This window comes from Pyrgilauda ruficollis, unplaced genomic scaffold (genome assembly GCF_017590135.1).
Source record: "Pyrgilauda ruficollis isolate IOZ18807 unplaced genomic scaffold, ASM1759013v1 scaffold2, whole genome shotgun sequence".
Lineage (NCBI taxonomy): Eukaryota > Metazoa > Chordata > Aves > Passeriformes > Passeridae > Pyrgilauda > Pyrgilauda ruficollis.
This window is the reverse complement of record NW_024519206.1, coordinates 5,602,600-5,621,267: the sequence shown is the minus strand read 5'-3', so window position 1 is coordinate 5,621,267 and position 18,668 is coordinate 5,602,600. Positions and strand designations below refer to the sequence as shown.

General features: G+C 35.7%; 1 protein-coding gene across 4 annotated transcripts in view; it reads right to left on the bottom strand.

Moving 5' to 3' along the window:
* PHF14 (PHD finger protein 14) overlaps positions 1 to 18,668 on the bottom strand; it is a 161,631-nt gene that overhangs the window by 109,744 nt on the left and 33,219 nt on the right. For all 4 annotated transcript variants that reach the window (XM_041466581.1, XM_041466580.1, XM_041466582.1 and 1 more), the window contains exons 7-13: positions 16,980 to 17,117; positions 14,959 to 15,105; positions 12,102 to 12,372; positions 11,418 to 11,524; positions 9,988 to 10,083; positions 8,359 to 8,462; positions 6,806 to 6,937 (exon numbers count right to left, since the gene is read on the bottom strand). In XM_041466581.1, the coding sequence (XP_041322515.1) occupies positions 6,806 to 6,937; positions 8,359 to 8,462; positions 9,988 to 10,083; positions 11,418 to 11,524; positions 12,102 to 12,372; positions 14,959 to 15,105; positions 16,980 to 17,117 (995 nt within the window). The remainder of the gene's footprint in view (positions 1 to 6,805; positions 6,938 to 8,358; positions 8,463 to 9,987; positions 10,084 to 11,417; positions 11,525 to 12,101; positions 12,373 to 14,958; positions 15,106 to 16,979; positions 17,118 to 18,668) is intronic.

The following is an 18,668-nucleotide window of genomic DNA, read 5'->3' as shown; positions in this document are numbered from 1 at the left end:
CTGTGAACTTCAGTGAGGACTAACACAGTACCACGTCCATCAACTTTCCATGTTTTCTAGTTCTTTCAAAGTAATCCAAGAAGCATAATCTCAGATCTCTCCAAAAAACACCAGAAGTCATCATGGCTTGCCACACAGACCAAGACAGAACAGAGAGAATCTAGTCCTGCATTGGGTAACAGATCAGTGTAACCCTGACTAACTCAAGACCTTCCTCATTTAACTTTTCCATATGTAAATATTAGATAATTGTGGCTACATTATAATGTTATAAGGATTCATCACCTCTTATCTCAAAAGAACTTAAGACAGGGTGAATAAGGCACATGAAAGCACTTGGAATACATGCTGGTCTAGAAAAGCATGTATTCCATGAACAACAGGGTAGATTGCAGGAAAGAGAACAGTTTCCTCCCTCTCTCATGTAAGTATGGAGTCTTTATGAAAAGCCAAAGCACAAGGAAGACAGTTTATGTACTTTTCAAACAGTTCTGGGCCAGCATACAAGTATATAGTCCTGTATTCTTCCTCCTTGTCCTGGTTACAGAGAAAAGGGGGATGAAGTTTTCAGCACTGTTTAATTCCAAACCACACACATCATCACTGGGGACCTGGGTTCAGCAGGAAGAGCTTAGCACCAAAAACTGAAAATTCGTCGTCTCGCTTGCATCTCTCCAGAAAGAAGGTGCTGGGATGAGCTGGCTCCAGCCCCCTCTCTGCCATTGCTGGTGCCCTTTTGCATTGCAAACCCTCACCTGAGCTGGTGGCTGCAGAAGCAGCCAGACACAGAGCCCAAAACCGTGGCCAGAGCTGGCGGTGTGGTGCCAGTGCTGGGCGCGTGGGACCGAATCCCCCTGGGCAAACGCTGCCGAACACGGCTGAGTGCAGCGGTCTGGGAAAACCAGTGGGAAGCACAATGCCAGTGATCCAGCTTCTCAGTTTCAGCCTAGTTTTTTGCTGCTTTCTTCACACTGGGGCAGGAGAAGGCTAAACTGCAAGGGCTCTCCTCAGCTTGAAGCCTCTGTCCAGCAGCACTATTTTTGGGAAACATTATTTTTGCTCCCAGAGGTGAATACCCTTTTGTGTGAAAAACACCCTCTCTCTCATATACCTTTTGCATTTAATACTGCTATGGTTATTATTTGCTTTAGTAAATCTCTCCCCACTGCTCCTCCACTATCAGAAAGGGTGGGGAAAAGGGAGTAGCTTGGAGTTTTGTTCTCTGTGCTTGATAAAATGAGCACACTCCTCTTTACAAGCCTCAGTTTGCTACACACACAGTACTTGTTAACACCTCTGGACTTTAAGACACTAGAATATAGAAAAATATAAGGTACAATAGCTTTCACAATGCCACTTTTTACAGTTATATGTTACATAAATTTGTGTGAATATATGCACACAAACATGTGTCCACATGCACTTAAGTAAATAAGGCACATAGACCAAACTAATATTATTTTAAGATTTTATGGAGAAAGGCATTCTAATGATGAAGGAGAGAGAAGCTTTAAGTAACAATATTCCCTCAAAATCTTGCATGTCTGCTTAGCTGTAAGTTACTTTGAGTTTCTTTATTTTCATAAGATGCATTGTTCTTAAAGCTGTCCAACCCACAGCTTTAAGGTGAATTTCTATTTAGTAACAATAAGAAAGCATGCTCCTCCATAACACAGAATCAGTCATGTCATTAACTTATGTACTGGAAAGCACAATTGAAAGTAATTACTATGATCTGCTTATGCAGATGTAGGCAGTATCCATGAAAATGTTCAAAAATTCTATCAGCAATTCTTACAAAGCATTTATTTTCCCCATTATTATGGTAAAAAAATGTGCCATGTAAATGATAGAGAAGGCCTCCATAACTTAAGAGCTGCACTAAAAATGACACTGTTATAAGAGAAACAAATAGCCATAGGGTTTTACAACATTTGGAGTGGGGAATCCAGTTTCTTGGATCTACCACCCTGCATGTATGATTTTAAAAACACCTGTTCTTTATCTCTCTGTTATTACAAGGGAAAGATACCAGTTTTCTGCTACCTAGGTTCAGACAACCTAGGTTCTATAGAAAATACCCATGCAGATCACTAAAGTCCTGAAGTTCCACTATTATCCTATATAAATATATATGTGAAGCACTGTAACTTTTATGTTACTGAGGAAGACATGAAACGTCTTGACCAAAAGATGAGGTACTACATTCAAGTTACTTAAATTCTGGTTTTATTAACAATCTTGCTCTGAAATAGGTTGTGCAAATGTGAAAGCAGTCAAAAACGAAAAGCAATCAAAATTACAAAAAACCTACACCTAGAAAAGAAAAGCAAAATCATACTATGAGGGAGGTGAGGGTGTAGTGTGAATCACGTAACAAAACTTCACAAGTATATCAAAGGCAAAAGGGGAAAGGAGTTATAAACACCAACTTACAAGCAACCTCTTGATTTAACGGAATAGGCTCTACTGTTATAGTCAACCATGTCTCATCATCCCTATTACAAAACAGACAAAGCAGTTTGTCTGTTAGCTCCCACAGAGCCACAAAAAAGCTATTAGAGATACACACTCCTCTGACTTGGAAACAATCTCTTTTCAGCTCTTCTTATAGTTTATTTCAACACGGTTCTTGAATTTAAAGTACTCTTCCCGTTCTGCTGTTTAATCCCAATATAGTCATAGAAACAGCCACATGACTTCTTTTTGGCTGTGCCACAGTCATGCTCACTTAATTTCAGCTCTTCAAGGACAAGCAGTGAACAGAAAACCTGTCACAGCAGGTCACCTTTAGAACTACTGCAAAAATCTTTGACTACCTCCAAATTAGCAAGCATTGCTATGCAGCATAAACAAAACAGCAGGAGAAATGGTGCCAAAGATTCAACTTTCAGTACACACGTTTTGTTTTGCTTTTAGTATAGACTTGCCAAATCTAGACCCACAGGGAAAATCAGTTGCAGGCAATAATATGCCTACTTCTAAAATGTGCCTACTGCTAAAATTATTGGAAGTTTTTTCCATCAAGAACTCTAAGTACTGATTTGAAATCTTATAATCATACAGGAAGTCTTTGATTAAGCACTAACAGCCTACGGAAGAAAAAAGAAATTGTGTGATTTTGTTGTGTTTTCAATCTAACTTGGTACAAGAATCAGAGATAACTTCCCACCTCACAAACATCTTGTTAACTCAGTACCAGTGAGTTGGGAGTGTATTCAAATTGCTTAACAAATACCACTACAGTGCTTCCAGAAAACAGTTCTGTCCTTGGTGTTTAAAAAGGAAAACAAGCAGGGCTTGTTTTCAAAAGAAAGACACAGGTCTCACAGACATGACTTCTGACAAATCACCTCACAATGTTTACATAGAATTAAGTCACTTTGAACTCGAGAAACATGGATCACAGCTTCAAGATGACACCTAGGCTCTATACCTTGCAAATGACGTAGTAAAGGTGGAAAAAAAAATAGGGCTGCTTTTATTGCGGAGATAAAAGACAGTATATATGAACCTAATACAGTTGTCAAAAAGGTTCAAAGAGCACCTTACAGAGTGTAGTGCTACAGAGTTTAAAAAACAAAAGAAAATTTGCCATTTGCAACATCCCAGACATCCTTCAGTTGGGACAAGTGACAATACACACAAATGTATATTATATAAAATGTATATAAAAATGTCATATTCCACTTATATTTATACAAGTTAATTTTTTTTATTACTATCCAGTGATTCAGGATAAAGAGGTGCTGGATCAGTACTGAATGAATGAGGTGAGGAATATGAATGAATGCCCACATACTGCATGAGTATTCATACTGGTCAGGAACTCTACAGCTCATTCTGTCCTGTGGCCAACATTCCCCACAGCAGTCACCACTAAAATAATTTGGCCTTCTACAGCAAAAATTAAACAAACCAACCTTAACACAACCTTTAGTCCTTGTTTTGTCCATCTCAGTCCCCAGTATTTCATACGCTACCAGAAGTTATCACTGTTTTTCAGCAATCTCATTCCAATAGAAGAAGCTAATCCTTGTTAGTAGCTGTCAAGTATTTTCTTAATGAAAATGTCAGCATTTTACAAATAGATTTTGATTCATTATATTGTCTGCCAACACTTGTGCACTGCTTTAGTACCAGTTAAGATCCTTCTCTACCAGGAAAATACATCCAGAATGGCCAGGAGTATAAAAACACACAAGTTATCAGCAAGAATTATAAGACTTAGCATTATGATAACATGCTAATCAAAAAATATTCAATTGTTTAAGGAATAGAATTTCTAAGAATCTGAAAATCACAAATTTTTAAATGAAAGTAAACCACAGCATTTCATTGTATGGTTAAACTTCTGACCTAGGGGTTGGACTCAGTCCTTCTGACTCAGGATATTCTATGATGCTACTTTGAAAGCACAGCATCAAAACCGGCATAAATTAATACTTTAATGTACTATTATATAAAATAGTTTCTCTGCTCTTCATCTCCAATCCATCTGAAATGAGGACAGGCTTTGAACTTACTATGGTACAAATTATGTGTAAGGTGTTATAACTGTTACCTTGAAGAAAACTGTCATGCCTCCAAACACGGGAAGTTCGAAGTGTTAAGTGTTTTAAACCAGTTAAACTAGTAAGCCATGAAACACTGGTGCTCACCAGGTCTAAATTCTTACTATGATTTCACTAAGACTAAAGCTATTAACTCATTTTAAATTTTACAAACACAGAGATAATGAAATATAATTTGTGCTTTCTTCAACAAATTAGCTTTTAAATACATAATATATTTAATACATACATAATATAAAAGACGAAGTTATGGAATAAACTCATGTTAAAGTACTCATTGTTTAAACAAACAAATTGGTAAAGTACATGACTGTAATCATAAAAACTTTTGCAGGGGCTCAAGTTAGCTATTCTGAGTAAATTATTAGCAATGATAATGGAATAGAAAGAAAAAAACAAAGAAACAATTATTTTTAATTTTTTCTTGATTACTATTTTAAAAAATAATAAAACGTTTTTCAACCACTCTCAAAAAAAGTCTTTCAATCTGCCTAGTGTTTCACAGAATTTCCCACTACACCAATTTTATTTTTCTGCTATGTTCCTATTACATCCTATACAAATATCTGAAAAGTACACGGTCCCCATCTAAAAAAATATGTACTTTTCTTCATATCTTAATCAAAAGATAAAAATTGTATTCAAAACAGCAGGGGAGGAAAAACCTGCTGAACTCAAACTTGGTTTAAGGGTCTGTTATATATGCTCTCTACTGATCCTGAAAAGAATACCTAAAGGAATGTTCAATGATGAAAAGAATGCAATCAATGCAGCTCAATTTGTCTGCTATCATCTCACACTCCAGAATATGCCTGAGCTAATTAGAAGGAAAAGCCAAGTTTGTGATCTGAGATATAACTGAATCATGAAATTCACAACAAAGCTAAGTTATAGCTTTGAAATGAAAGAGCTTTACTACCTAACCTGACCTATCCTGCCTTTAACACCTACTGAGAATTAGTCTTATATCTTTTGGACTTATAGCTTTTAGTGAGCTTTTTCAACTTTGTTAAAAAGCAGAATAAAAATCAGAACTCCTGTGTAAATGAAGAAGCTATCTAAAAATTAAAAAAAAAAAATACAAACTTCCACATAAAATAACTACTTGGCAAATTTGACTAAAGAGATCAAAAGTCTAACAACACACTATATTAAATAATTAAAAGAAAATTAGGTTCAGGAAAGTATTAGTGATAGTAAAAAGCTTTTTGAGATTTTCATCTTTTAAATGAAATCTCTATTAATTTGCTAAGCAAATTTACTGAGGTAAATCCAGGTTTTGTAACAATAAGATATAAAAAAAGAGAGGCCTCCCATTTCATGTACTTGCCATCTTGTGCACATAATCTTCAAAACTAACCAAAAAGATGGCTGAAGTAAATGTTTTATGCAAGATGTTTAATAAAAAAATCAGATATATGAAGAAAAACAGAAACTAATCTTTTTCTGTTAACATAGTTTTATTATTTAGAAGAAATTCTTATAGTATTCTGACTTTGTACCTTAACATTCAGACAAGGTGCTGAATGACTCCTCAAGATGCTGTACTCCAACTTCTTGCCAGCTACAAACTGTTTCTGAGTTTGCTATAACACATTTCAGAGCAGTTTAAACAGACTGCTAACACTACAGAGCAGAGCAAGCTGATTTTATGACAGTTTGGAAATCAGAATCTCTGCCACCTTATCGTTTCTCCATTGCACAACTTAGCTTTTGTTCTGCTCCACAAGCATGAAAGAACTTTAATCTGTCATTGTACATTTGAGACCTAAGACAGCAGTAAATCCAATACTTCCCATATCGCAAAATACGGAGCTACTACTTACAAGTTTATTTAAAAATACTACAAGTATTTGCCTGAAGATCCAAACAGAGAGTTGCTTATCTGAGTCCTACCATAAACAGAAAACCAAGTCTTTCATTTCCCAAAAGTATTAGCCTATCATTTCCTACAGCTACTATACTGCAGCAATAACAATCACTGATTAATTCAAAATCAAAGAAAATTACAGCTATAACCTATTTTTACACAGTGGCTAATAATGAGTAAATCTTTATAACTTCTTTTTTTCAACCTTGAAACATCCCTGCTAATAACCTGAAAACAAAAAAACTGCTCAAACTGCATTAAAGCAATGTGTAATCCACTCAGAATTTGCAAGTGTGTTCACATTTACATCCTGCTTTAAGTACAGAGACAGCACAGGACAACACATTAACTGTGTTCTTACCAGTAACTGTTCTTGGTCTTCCTTGGCATCCTTGTAAGAGGTGGATCCAGGCAACCAAGATGATAATGAAGTTTACAAGTGTCACAAAGTAGCAGTAGGTGTTGATCATGGTTCTTCTTGCAAATTCCACAACTTTTCATGCACGCAGCAGGAAAACATTATAATTACTTACTTATAAAGAACAAACTATACACCCCAGCACATTCCCCAGTTTCAATACAAACACATGGCAACTTCAATTTGAATGTATCATTTAAGTGCGCAATTATTTTTTGGACTAATTTTGGAGGAGTTTTTTTAAGGAGCTTCTACCTATGTACAGTAAAAGCATAAAAGGCTACTAGTCAGAGTTAGCAAAAAATGGCTTTCAATTAAATTTTTGAGGACTTCTAATAAGTTAGTAATCACTCAATACTTCAGCAAAACATACCAGTGGCAAGTGAAAAAAAATACAACAAATGCGTAAACAGAAAATTATGCTGCTAGTACCAATCTTGATAATCTATCACACACTTATGCAGGTAACCAGCTTGAAACAGGTCTATGCTGCTGCCATGCTGGGCAATGTTGCTCACTGGAAATTACACTTGCTTTTTATTATTATTATTTTAGTGTAATTGAAATTTTAATTATTTTGAAAAAATAGGTGTTCACTGATTGCACTACAACATGGGAGGAACTGAGTGCATTTGAATGAAACAGAATTGGTGAAGCATGACTCCAATTATTTATGTACATCAAAACTGCCAAATCCTCAGCCCACTGCCACGTTTTCAAGATTTCTACCTCTTGCAGCACTAAAATTAGCTTTCGCTTGTGTAAAAATCATCCTCTTCCCTTAGCCTTCTAGCTGGGCAAGACACTACTTGCTGTGGCTGGGTGTCTGGCTGCTGGTCTCTACATAAGCAATAGACCATGTCACTCCTCAGCTGTGGTGAGAAAAGAAGATCCTAGATGACATGCACGTATTTTGCAGAGTCACAGTCTGGGATCTAGTTTGCGTCCCACTATGACATTTAATAAAAACCCAGTCAGTAGCTTCACTGCTTATGGAAGAGGAGAAATGCTACGACAGAGTAAGTGAATACACTCCATAACATTGGGAATTAATAAAAAATAGAAGTAGGGAAATTTAGCATGAGCAAAAAGTGAGAATTGTTATATGACAAGTGTTTTGTGCATCCAGGAATCATGACTGAACAGCATCATCACTGTTCTCAAAATCATCCACTCAGATGACTGCATTCAAAGAACAAAGTGCAGGTAGTTTTCACATCAAAAACACAAAGGACTCTTCTACTTCAGGTGTAAGGAGATAGTTTTGTCCTTAAAGCACTGCTGTTAAATTAGCAAAAACACCCAAACTTTACTCATGTGTGGTAGGGTGAAGAACTGATCACTATTCAACTTAGCCTTCAAAAATAATTAAAAACATAGACAACTTTAAAGCATTTTTAAATTAAAAACTGAAACAAACAATTTTCTCAGAACACTTTTCTGAAACTATAAATTACTAGATACTGCATCTATGCTCTCAATATTTAATTACTTGCCTATAAAGTACTGCCGGAAGTGTAGATGCCTTTTGTGTTCCTCCTTCCTTTTTACTTGGTTTCCTTTCCTTAGGAGCTCGTAAAATTGCTGGTATGTTCAATTTCTATTGGATTTGAAGAAATGCAATACACATGAGTCTTGACATTTTTAAATAATATTCCTCTAATCTCAGTGCATGAAGAACAAGACACATAATGAGTGGGAGATTGCTCAGCTAACTATTTTACAGACTACACATTTATCCCAGTATGATTTTGTAATATAAAGTAGCCTTACAGTCATTTTTTCAAGTCAGTAAGAAAGACACAGAAAGACTAGCTTTTAGAATTTTTTCTTCAAGCTTCCAATATAGGGATGGACAAAGATGCATTTCTCTAGGAAGCTGAAACAAGCAATGGCAGATTCATCCAAGTGGCAGAATACTGAGGCAGTTTATTTTCCCCAGCATTGCAGCTACACTGGTGCTCGACAGGTTAATTAGAAAAATTATCTTATTGGACCAAGCCCATCACAAAGCAGACCAGACTCTTGTTGGGTTTCTACTATCTGCAGTGTGCTGGCTTCTCAGACAGCAGCCATCTATCAAAGTCATTTCTCAGCAGCCCCATGGGTCTGCATCTGTTCAACCAACTGGAAAAAAATGTCATGCAAGCTGTGTAAATGAATTCTGCTCAGCTTTTCTTTCCTTTTTTTTTTCAAATTGAGTAACATTTGCATCAGGAAATATATTTGCGTATACTTACTCAAAGGAAGGAAAAATTATCTTGGTTTAAAAGATATGTTATACAAGAATTCTTCTTTGCAAGTAGGAGAGGTAGGCAGACAAATGGAGCTAGCAAAAGGTTGCATATCTTAGGAACTATTACTGCACAAAGAAAGTGTAAGGTTTGTTTTCAGAACAGCAGCACAAACTCAGGAGCAACAAAGGGAGTACCAAAATTGTGAATAATTGTGTGTCTGCATTTCCACAGTGAACAGTTTCTTCAATCTTAAATCATTGTAATCTCCCTCTCAAATCCAAAATGTCCATTGATATTTAACATCTGTGACATAAATATATATGAAAACACAGCAAAAATCTTCACTTCTCTTTTTTTCCCATATCAGTGGGAACAAAGATAATTGCTGGCAACAGGAAGTAACCCAAATCTTCTGTTGTCCTAGATATTAATATTCATTTGATCAAAATATTCTCCTCTGCCTAGTTACACACTATTACATACAAACTGCACTTAAAAGGATTTTTATCACATAAAAGCCACGAAGAGTTAACTTTGAAGCCTACTTAACTTATCATTTGAAGACAACTGGAGACAAAAACAGTAGGATTAACTCATGCTTCATGCTAAAGTTCATCACAAATGACAGGTCAGTCACTTACAACAAATGAAAGAAATTTGCAAACAAGCACAGTATCACAACAACAAAATTAAGCTACATGTTCCCAGTAGGTGGTTTACAGAAGTCTAGGTACTTCATTCAGGAAGCACTATCTCCAGAGTAAAGCCTGGGTCTGATCAAATCAAATAAATTTATTCGGCCATAGAAGTGGCAGAAACTAAGAGGCCTATTCTTGCAAAACCTGTTCTGCTGTTTTTTCTGTAAAGGGGGGCAAGGAACCAACCAACCTGTCCAATGATTCTACCCAGCAGAGCCCAAATTCCTTGCCCTTCATTTCGCAGTTTTCCATTCATATTTTGTAGCTCTTCCAAGGACTCACACAGCTGAAAAATTAAAGGGAAAAAAAAAATAGGCAACAGAAATGAAAATCCATTAAGAGTTATTAAATAACATTTACTCAGCCTCTTACTTAACAATGGTGCATTAATTTATTGTGGGATTAGAAAAACAATGAAACTTATATCAATACAGCTGAGATCAGTACAACCATTCAGTAATTTAACATAAGTAAAACAAGAATCCAGAGCAACCACTTGTTTTGTAAAGACCTAAAGTATTTCAGCATGGAAATAAGGTTTCATAAAGACAAATGGAAAGCAAAACTAAAATACAGGAACATCTTATATGGGATGTCCACACTACTTAGACAACAATATTGTAACAAGCGAACATATAAATGAATCAAAACTCTCTTTTGCCACACTCACAGAAAAAGAAAAATTTAGAAGTAAAGGCTGTAAGCAAAAAAGGGTGTCTTTTTCCTCTGGAAGTAACTGTTAGGTTATGTATTTTGGGAGGTAACTGTTAATTTGGTTAAAAGCCCCAGGCACAATTTCCTTTTCCTTTATCATCTCTGGGCAGTTCACAAGGATCTGATGCTACATTTTCCATATGCTCTCACTTAAAACACACACCAAACAGTTGAGGAATTAACAGTAACACCACAGTAACATCATTAACTATCACTTAATAGGCTGTTAATTCAGCAAGAACTGCAGCATGTCATCTGTCACAAAAGGTACAGTATATCTATGTTTCAAAGTAACTTAATATTGAAACAAATAATTATTTGGTGAAAATGCCAAAAGTTATTTTTTAATCATAATAATGAGTTAATAAAAAATTACATTAACAACATTTTGGGGGAGCAAAGCCATAATTTATGGGCATAAAATTTTTTTATGCCCTAAAATGTATTCAGAGGACACTGGAGGTGTAAATACTGATTATTTCCGTCTGAAAAATTAGTCAAGTCATTAAACCTAAGCCCAGCTGGAGTTGTAGTTGACATAAATAAATAAATAACACTCTTCAGTATCACAGATTGACAGTTATCAAGTGGGGCTACAAGCAGAGAATCATGCAAGTTCAAACAGGTCCATGTGCAATTTGTTACTGGAGCTCTCAGTAGGGTCTAAAGAACTTGTGTCCAGTCAACATATCACATTTTAGAAATTGATATTATTTGTATGGGAGAAGACAGACTACTGAATATTTTTAAAAGAAAAAATAATTTTTTAAACATTACTTTTAAAAGATCAATAGTTTGCATCTTACATTTTTCTCCAATTTTTTTTCCATGGAAAGAAAAATTCTATCAAAATTAATAGCAGAAATACTAAAATGGTACAAGGGTTTATCACCCCTTTTTCTTTACCTTATTATACTCCACATGAAGCTTTTCTTGCTCATTTTCTAACTTATCCTTGATGTTCTTCTGTTCAGCCATATTCTCCTGGATTTGAATCATGCGCATATTTCTCTCTATTTAAAAGAAAACATTTAGGCATTATTTCCTATTCTTGAATATACATTTTCAAGTTTTATGCACTAAAAAAAAGTGATGCAACCTAGAGTAAAAAACTATAACCATACTAAGACACAAAGCTATGGCCTAGAGGTTTAATACACACACTGAGTAGAATGAGTAGTCATACATTTGTATTTTGCTACATAAATACTGTAGTTGTTTTAATGATGAACTTTGTTCAGCATCTAGCAAACAGTCAAAAAGTCATGCTATTCCACATAGAAATGGAGGAGAATTTAAGGGAATAACATTATGCCAGAAGTTACCTACTCCCTTCTTAAAGACAGTTTAGTCTCCTGCTTATATTTGAAAGATTTTACTCTTTTCTGAAGTGTCTTTAAAAAAAAATGTTTCTGTGTAAACAGAGACTCCAAGCAACAATGTGTCTGACCTAAAATGAAGTCATAATCCATATTTATCTGCTATAAACAATTAAATACAATGAAAATAAAAAAGCTAATGAAATAGCATAGCACAATGCAGAAAAGTGGTACCTTTTCATTGAGAAAAATAAGCTATTTTCACCCTTACCAAGGTAGTAATTCACAAAGTCAGCAGTGAGAGCTGGTTGTTTATGTTTTCTTCTTCCATCAACACTGGAACTTGTATCTGAAGTATCCACTGGAAAAATGTCTGTGCTAATTCCCATCAGCTCGGCTTTGCGCATGAGCTTCCGTATGGCCGAAGCACTGCTGGTGAGCGGCCGCGGCAGCTTCTCCCTGGGAACCCAGGCCTGGGGCCTGGTGGTGCGCGCCAGCTCCGCCTTGGCACGATACTGCTGGAGCCTGGCATTGATTCGAGCCTGCAGTGAAGAATTCCACAAATTAAATACATCAAGGAACAATTCAAAATTAGTTTTGAGTTATAATCTAGAACACATCCACATTTTATTTTCATTTTAAAGGCTGCACAATCTAATCAATGGCATTTTCACTCCAGAGCTCTACAACTCAAGAAACAGATGCTGATACAGACATTCCATTTTACTTCAAAGTGCACACACAAATGACACTATCCTTTCACTAGGTTTTGGAGCTGCGTACACATTTCTTGATGAGATTTCTCCATTGATGAAAGCAACAGATGACTGCCGGCTTTGAGACAGCCCCTTCCAATAATGATAATTTGATGGGACTGAGAAAACTCACTACTGGTAGAAGCTTTGGTTGACCTACCACACATGCATTTAGATAAACATTAAATTGATATTTTCATGAACAACAAAAGTTGATGAAGAGCATTTGTAACATATTTGACATACTTTTGTAGGAACTCCTTTCTCAATGCCACTTCTCTTTATAAATGTTAAACTTGCTGATTATAATTTGTCAACAACATAACCCAAACAGAAGTGAAGCAGACAAGAGAAACTCACAATATATATTGTTGATGACATCTGTATACTTGTGACCATCTGGGAGATCTACCCCAGAAGATCAAGCTGTTACTGACAGTTGGAAAACGCTGTCTTGAGGGAACTCTATGAAGTGGCAATTCTGGCAGAAACTGACATCAACATACAAACCTTCAGAGGCAGAACTCCAGCTGACTATCAGTTAGAAGCTGTTTGCTTGCCTGCACAAAGAAGAAACTAAACTAATGTGACTGCCCCACCATATGGTGTAAGATACTCCTGAGACAAAAGCAAAAGGTGCGTATATACGTACACACTGTGGTTAAGGAACATGTCTGATTTCAAACAGAATCACTGAAGGTAGTACTGCAGACAGTTTAACACATTACCTTACTAGGTCTTGGAAATTTATGACCAAGAAACAAAGCAAATATAGCTTACAGGCCAGCTCTGACCCCAATGGCTTTTTTCTTGGACCCAGAGCAGCAGACAACAGGTCCACCTACAGCCACTGCTGTACAACACCAAAGCCACCAAGAGTGAAAACATGTGCTCGTAAAAAACGTATGAAGTCGTCATACTTGATTCAAGGTGCCTATGACACTATGTCAATTAACTCCACGTGCAGTTTTCAGCAGTCATTCTTCAGTCTCAAAAGTTTTAATCTAAATAATTTAGATTAAAAAATTGCAGGGTTTTGGTTTGGGAAAAAGAGGGGAGAGAAAAGGAAATGCTGAGAACTTATCAGCATTAGCAGCACTGCTTAATACATGCCTGAAAACAGAGTTAATAAGTCCTGCTGGATCCAAACTGATATTGCACAACCAGCACTTACCATCCTATTGGGCAGTGTTCATATTATTGTAATGTCTCCATTACACAGGTACATTTCACATAACTGAGAGCTGAGTATATTCAGCAAGCATTATGAAACCAGTTTTAAATCAAGCTACATAAAGTTCAATACCCCAAAAAATATTTTATTCACAATTCTTCTACGGTACAAATTTGCTTATGTTCATTCTCAACAGCATAGGTCATTTTAAATTAATATTCTCCTATTCAAAAATCTCTGAAGAACTGGAAAGGCAAGATTTTTAAAAATAAAAGTTTGATAATATGAAACAATATTTTCTTATCATTACACTATAATTCTCACTTCAGAAAAAAGCAGATAGTCCTTGCCTATAAATTATTTCCATTATTTACAGCATCTGCTACTTTCAACAAATAAATCAGGCAGGTTTTGTTTAGGTAACAAGCTGCTCTCCTGCACAGGTGTGATTTTTCCATGGAACGTACTTCAGTCTAAGCAGTGAAGCAAACTATGCTAGAAATTCCTCAGAATCAGAAAAAATAAATAAAGGACACACATTGAAACATGAAAGTATGCAGATTCTCTCAGAGGAATTGAAACCTTTGTATCAACATGACTTTTATCAGTTGAGCTTCTGCAGTAACTAAACAGTTTTAAATGGATCTGTCACTAGACACGGATACAGACTTGCCTAAGGCTTCCAGACAACTCCCACGCAGTAACACAGACTCACTTCTTTGCATACATTATTTCTTTTCCTAGGAAGTCTTTACTATGAAAACACCTGGCACACAGAATTCCACTTAGACCTACAAAATTGGAAATTTAGATAGAAATGCCTAATTTTTTCTGGCCTTTTTCCTTCAGAATCTTGAAGAAAATATTAAACAAAATCTATGAATTACAATGAAAAAGAAATTACCAACTTTTTACCTCAAAAACAAAGTAATATTTTTCAATTCAGACAAGCACAGATATTTGGTATTTATTGAAATAAATATATAATATATATGAAATATAACTGCATCATATATAGAGATAATTGTTCTTAGAGACCAAACCCTACAAACAGCTCAGTGCGCTGTTAAATGACCAAGCACTACCAATATATTCCACATTTAATTTTCTACTATAATAACACTTTTACCTTCTCTTAATTTCTGTCTTGTTTAACGTGGATGATTAGTACGGAGGCATTTGTGTCACGAATACAATACCTGAGCTTCTGGTGAAAGCTGCTTTTCTCTTTCCTGCAAGGACATTTTACAGTAAGATTGTAAAGCCAAGTAGTTCTTCCGCTTCCATTTTCTGTCTAACCTGTCCGCATGCTGTTTACAATAAGCAAAAAAAGGGTCAGCTATATCCTGTTTCAGAAAAAACAAAGGGGAAGGAATGAAAATAGAGTGAGACAAAGTAAGGCCAAAGGGCTCTGAACAGCACAAACATTCTGGCGATTAGTTCACATTTTCAAATGGGCATGATTTTAAAAACAACTAAAAAGTATGTTTCTAAATCGATCTTGTCATGTTGATGTAATTTACCATGTAAGGTGTTTTTCCATTGTTTTTATTGCATGATTCTAAACATTTTTAAATGCATTAATGATTTAACTCTCTCCTAGTCAATCTCTGTACTATCTCTGCATTCCCAGGAAAAAAATCCCAGCAAAATAAATTCCTAAGTCAAATCCCTTTAACATGTAACATGTATTAATTTCCTGTTGATTCACTGTGCCTTTTAAATTAAATCCTACAAGTGCTTAGTAATTCTGAATACTATCAAAGGCAATATATTTGGTTTCTCTAACATTTTTCCAAGCATTTTGGTGGCTATACCCTCACATGATTTATCATCTCTCAGATAATTTTTTTCCCATTTTTCATTCCATCATATCTGCACACTATCATGGCTAGGTTTATAGCAACTTTCAGCATCTGCAAACCCTGCAAGCAGACTACAAATATCTGAACCATGAAGAGACATGGTTTGAGAAATACATTTAATTGCCTTTGTACTTTCAAAAGTGTACAAATAACATCATAAATCTACAGACTAAGAAAAACTTAAAGCAGTCTCCTTCATAAAGTAATACAAATATTAATAAATAATCTGCCTATCACATTTCCCTTTATTCCTTATAAAACTCATAAAACACAGACTAATAAAATTTACTCTGACTTTCCGTACAAGCACATTTTAATTTAGATTTTCACATTATGAGACAGCTTACTTTAAAAATTAGCTGTGCCCTAACATGAGATTGTGCGAGACCTTGATTAAAAATTTGACTGCAGAGAACATGTAACAAAATTTTAAGGTGGAAAGGCAAGCAAATACATATATCCAGAGGGAATTCACATAGGGCATTTAAAGACTCAACCTTACACATAATCTATTAAGGACAACAACAATGAGGCAATGTGCTATCTTCCTATTTATCGGTCCAACAGAAGAAAGTATTTTGTGATTCCTTGATGAATCCCTTAGCAGTCCACTGTTTTCAGAAACAAAAGTGTCAACATCAACAGTGAAAATAATGCTTGTTTTTGTGTTACCTGTGCCACCTCCTAAGGCAAAAAACTAAATTGTGAAGCTATGAACATGACAGGCTTACTCCAAACGTTATTTATCAGAATGAAACTGGACAACCTAAAAGTACTTATACCATAAAAATGAATCAGGAAGTAAGAACTTCAAATCTGAACTGCTTTAGATTATATTACAGGGAAAAAATTGTTAAGAAAAGACATTAAGAAATTATTAGGAGGTTATAAATACTTTTTATTCTGATTCCAAAGATTAATGTTATGACAAGGAAAGTCATATCTATGTACCAGAATTTGAAGTAAATACTTGAGAACATGCATGAAAAAGTGACATCAGAAATGTTTTTAATTTCTGAAGTTTCCAATTCGGTATGAAACAGATTACTGTACTACACAAACAGCTAGGTAAGTATGTCACCCTATGTGAAGTTCAGGAAATAGAATGCCTGTGTGTATTGACTGACAGTCTATTAAGCCAACTTCTGCATTAACTTTCTCTATCCTTTTTTCCAGTCAGTTTCAAAAGATGCTCAGAGTTGGACAATTTGGTGAAGGGCTCTCCCTGTACAGTTCCCTTACTCGTTAGCTACTTAAAAACTTTGTTCAGGACCTGTGAACAAAAAAGCTACCATTTCAGGTCATCTCCATAAGCTTTCAATAGAGACCTTTTATTCTATCCTTTCCATACCTACCTCTTCTGCTGCTGCTTCTGAGAGGAGGCCTTCCTTCTGAGCACAGGTCACATGGAAATAAGCTCTGCACATCCCGGCATCACAACTGATGCATACACCAGTTCTGGCAAAACGAGGATCTTCACAAAAGCTGCACTCCTTCATAAAGAAGAATGGAAAAGGCCACAGTAAATATTTCAGGTGCACTTGGCCTAATATTTGATAATTTATGTCATATATATAAAAACCAAACTGGTAGATGACTCCTGTGTGGTACAGAAACTAAGTATGCTCCCAATGGCTGACACTACTTAAAGCTTCCTGCTTTCTCAACTCCCACTATTAATTTCATTTTCAACAATGTTAAAGTGCTTAAATAATCTAAACAGCATGCTGGATGAATTTTTATATGAACCTCCACGTATTGCACTCCCCTTCAACAAAACAACTAAATACCATGAAAGCAATTCAAGCACAATTAGTTGTATAACCATGACATAAAAAAACCTCCAATCATCAGCAAATGTTCAGCAAGTTCACAGGACAAACAACAATAAAAGAGCAGTGCTCTGAATGACTGAAAACCATAGATAATTATGTACATGTCCTTTGATAAGCAATGACTGAGGAGTAAATATGTGACAGGGCAGAAACAAATACTCAAAAATCATAAATATCAGTAAGGAAGGTTGTGATTCACTTAATTAACTGTGGCTTCAGATATGTGCATTCTAGACACAGTCACTTGAAAAACAACCAACTGACATCCCTAAATATGGCCTGAAAAAAAAAAAAGCAATTAACTTATTTTTCAGTCAGTCTCTTTCACCATAATTTCAGACCAAATCCCTGTGCCAGCAATCTAGAGAAATGAGCAGATAAGCAGGAAATGGGAACATGCCCTGCTTGAGCAGTGCTGCCATTCAGTGCATAAAGATGGTCTAAAATTATACAGGCATGCATTTCCTAGACTCCTACTTGCTGAACAGAGAGCAAAGTTGTCTATCACCTAGAAAAAATATCTCCATGCAGAAAGTTAAACAAAAGAACGGAATGGTAAGGAAAACTCAGTGACTGAAGAATCTCAAAACATCGCATGTGCTACACTTGAAGGGCACCCTTTAGCTGTGTAACTGCAACACCTAAAAGATAAGAAATTAAATCAAAAAAACTATTATATTAAGCTAGTTTTGGAGGGGGAATGGAGCAAAATAAGCTGTAACTTCCACACTTAATATAGCAAACAACATTTACAGCTTTCCAACAGTAATGAGTCTTCTTCACCTGTACAGGTCACTTTCACCTTACTCACAGCAAGACAAGATGCCCAAATTCTTTACCCTGATCCTATACATCACTCACGTTATTAAAAAAAAGGGTATGATTCATTTCAACAACAGTTTGCAAGGTCTGGGGTGCTTGCCCCAACCTTTTACAAGCATTTCTAAACTAGGCTAAATGCCTCAGGAGGCCCAGGCTCTCGACACAGGTAAGTTGTACATGGACAATCCAAAGTGTTTTAGTCTGTTTTATATATTGTACGCATTTTTAAAACTGCACTACACATTTTCATTTAGTATTCTATTTAACAAATAGAAAAAATTAAAGAAAACAAAAGTGACTTGGCAGAAATGAAGCTTTAGAGCTGCAGACTTAGAACCAACCACCTTCCCTCGCACTGGCCTGATAGATATGGATTCTCCACACTGG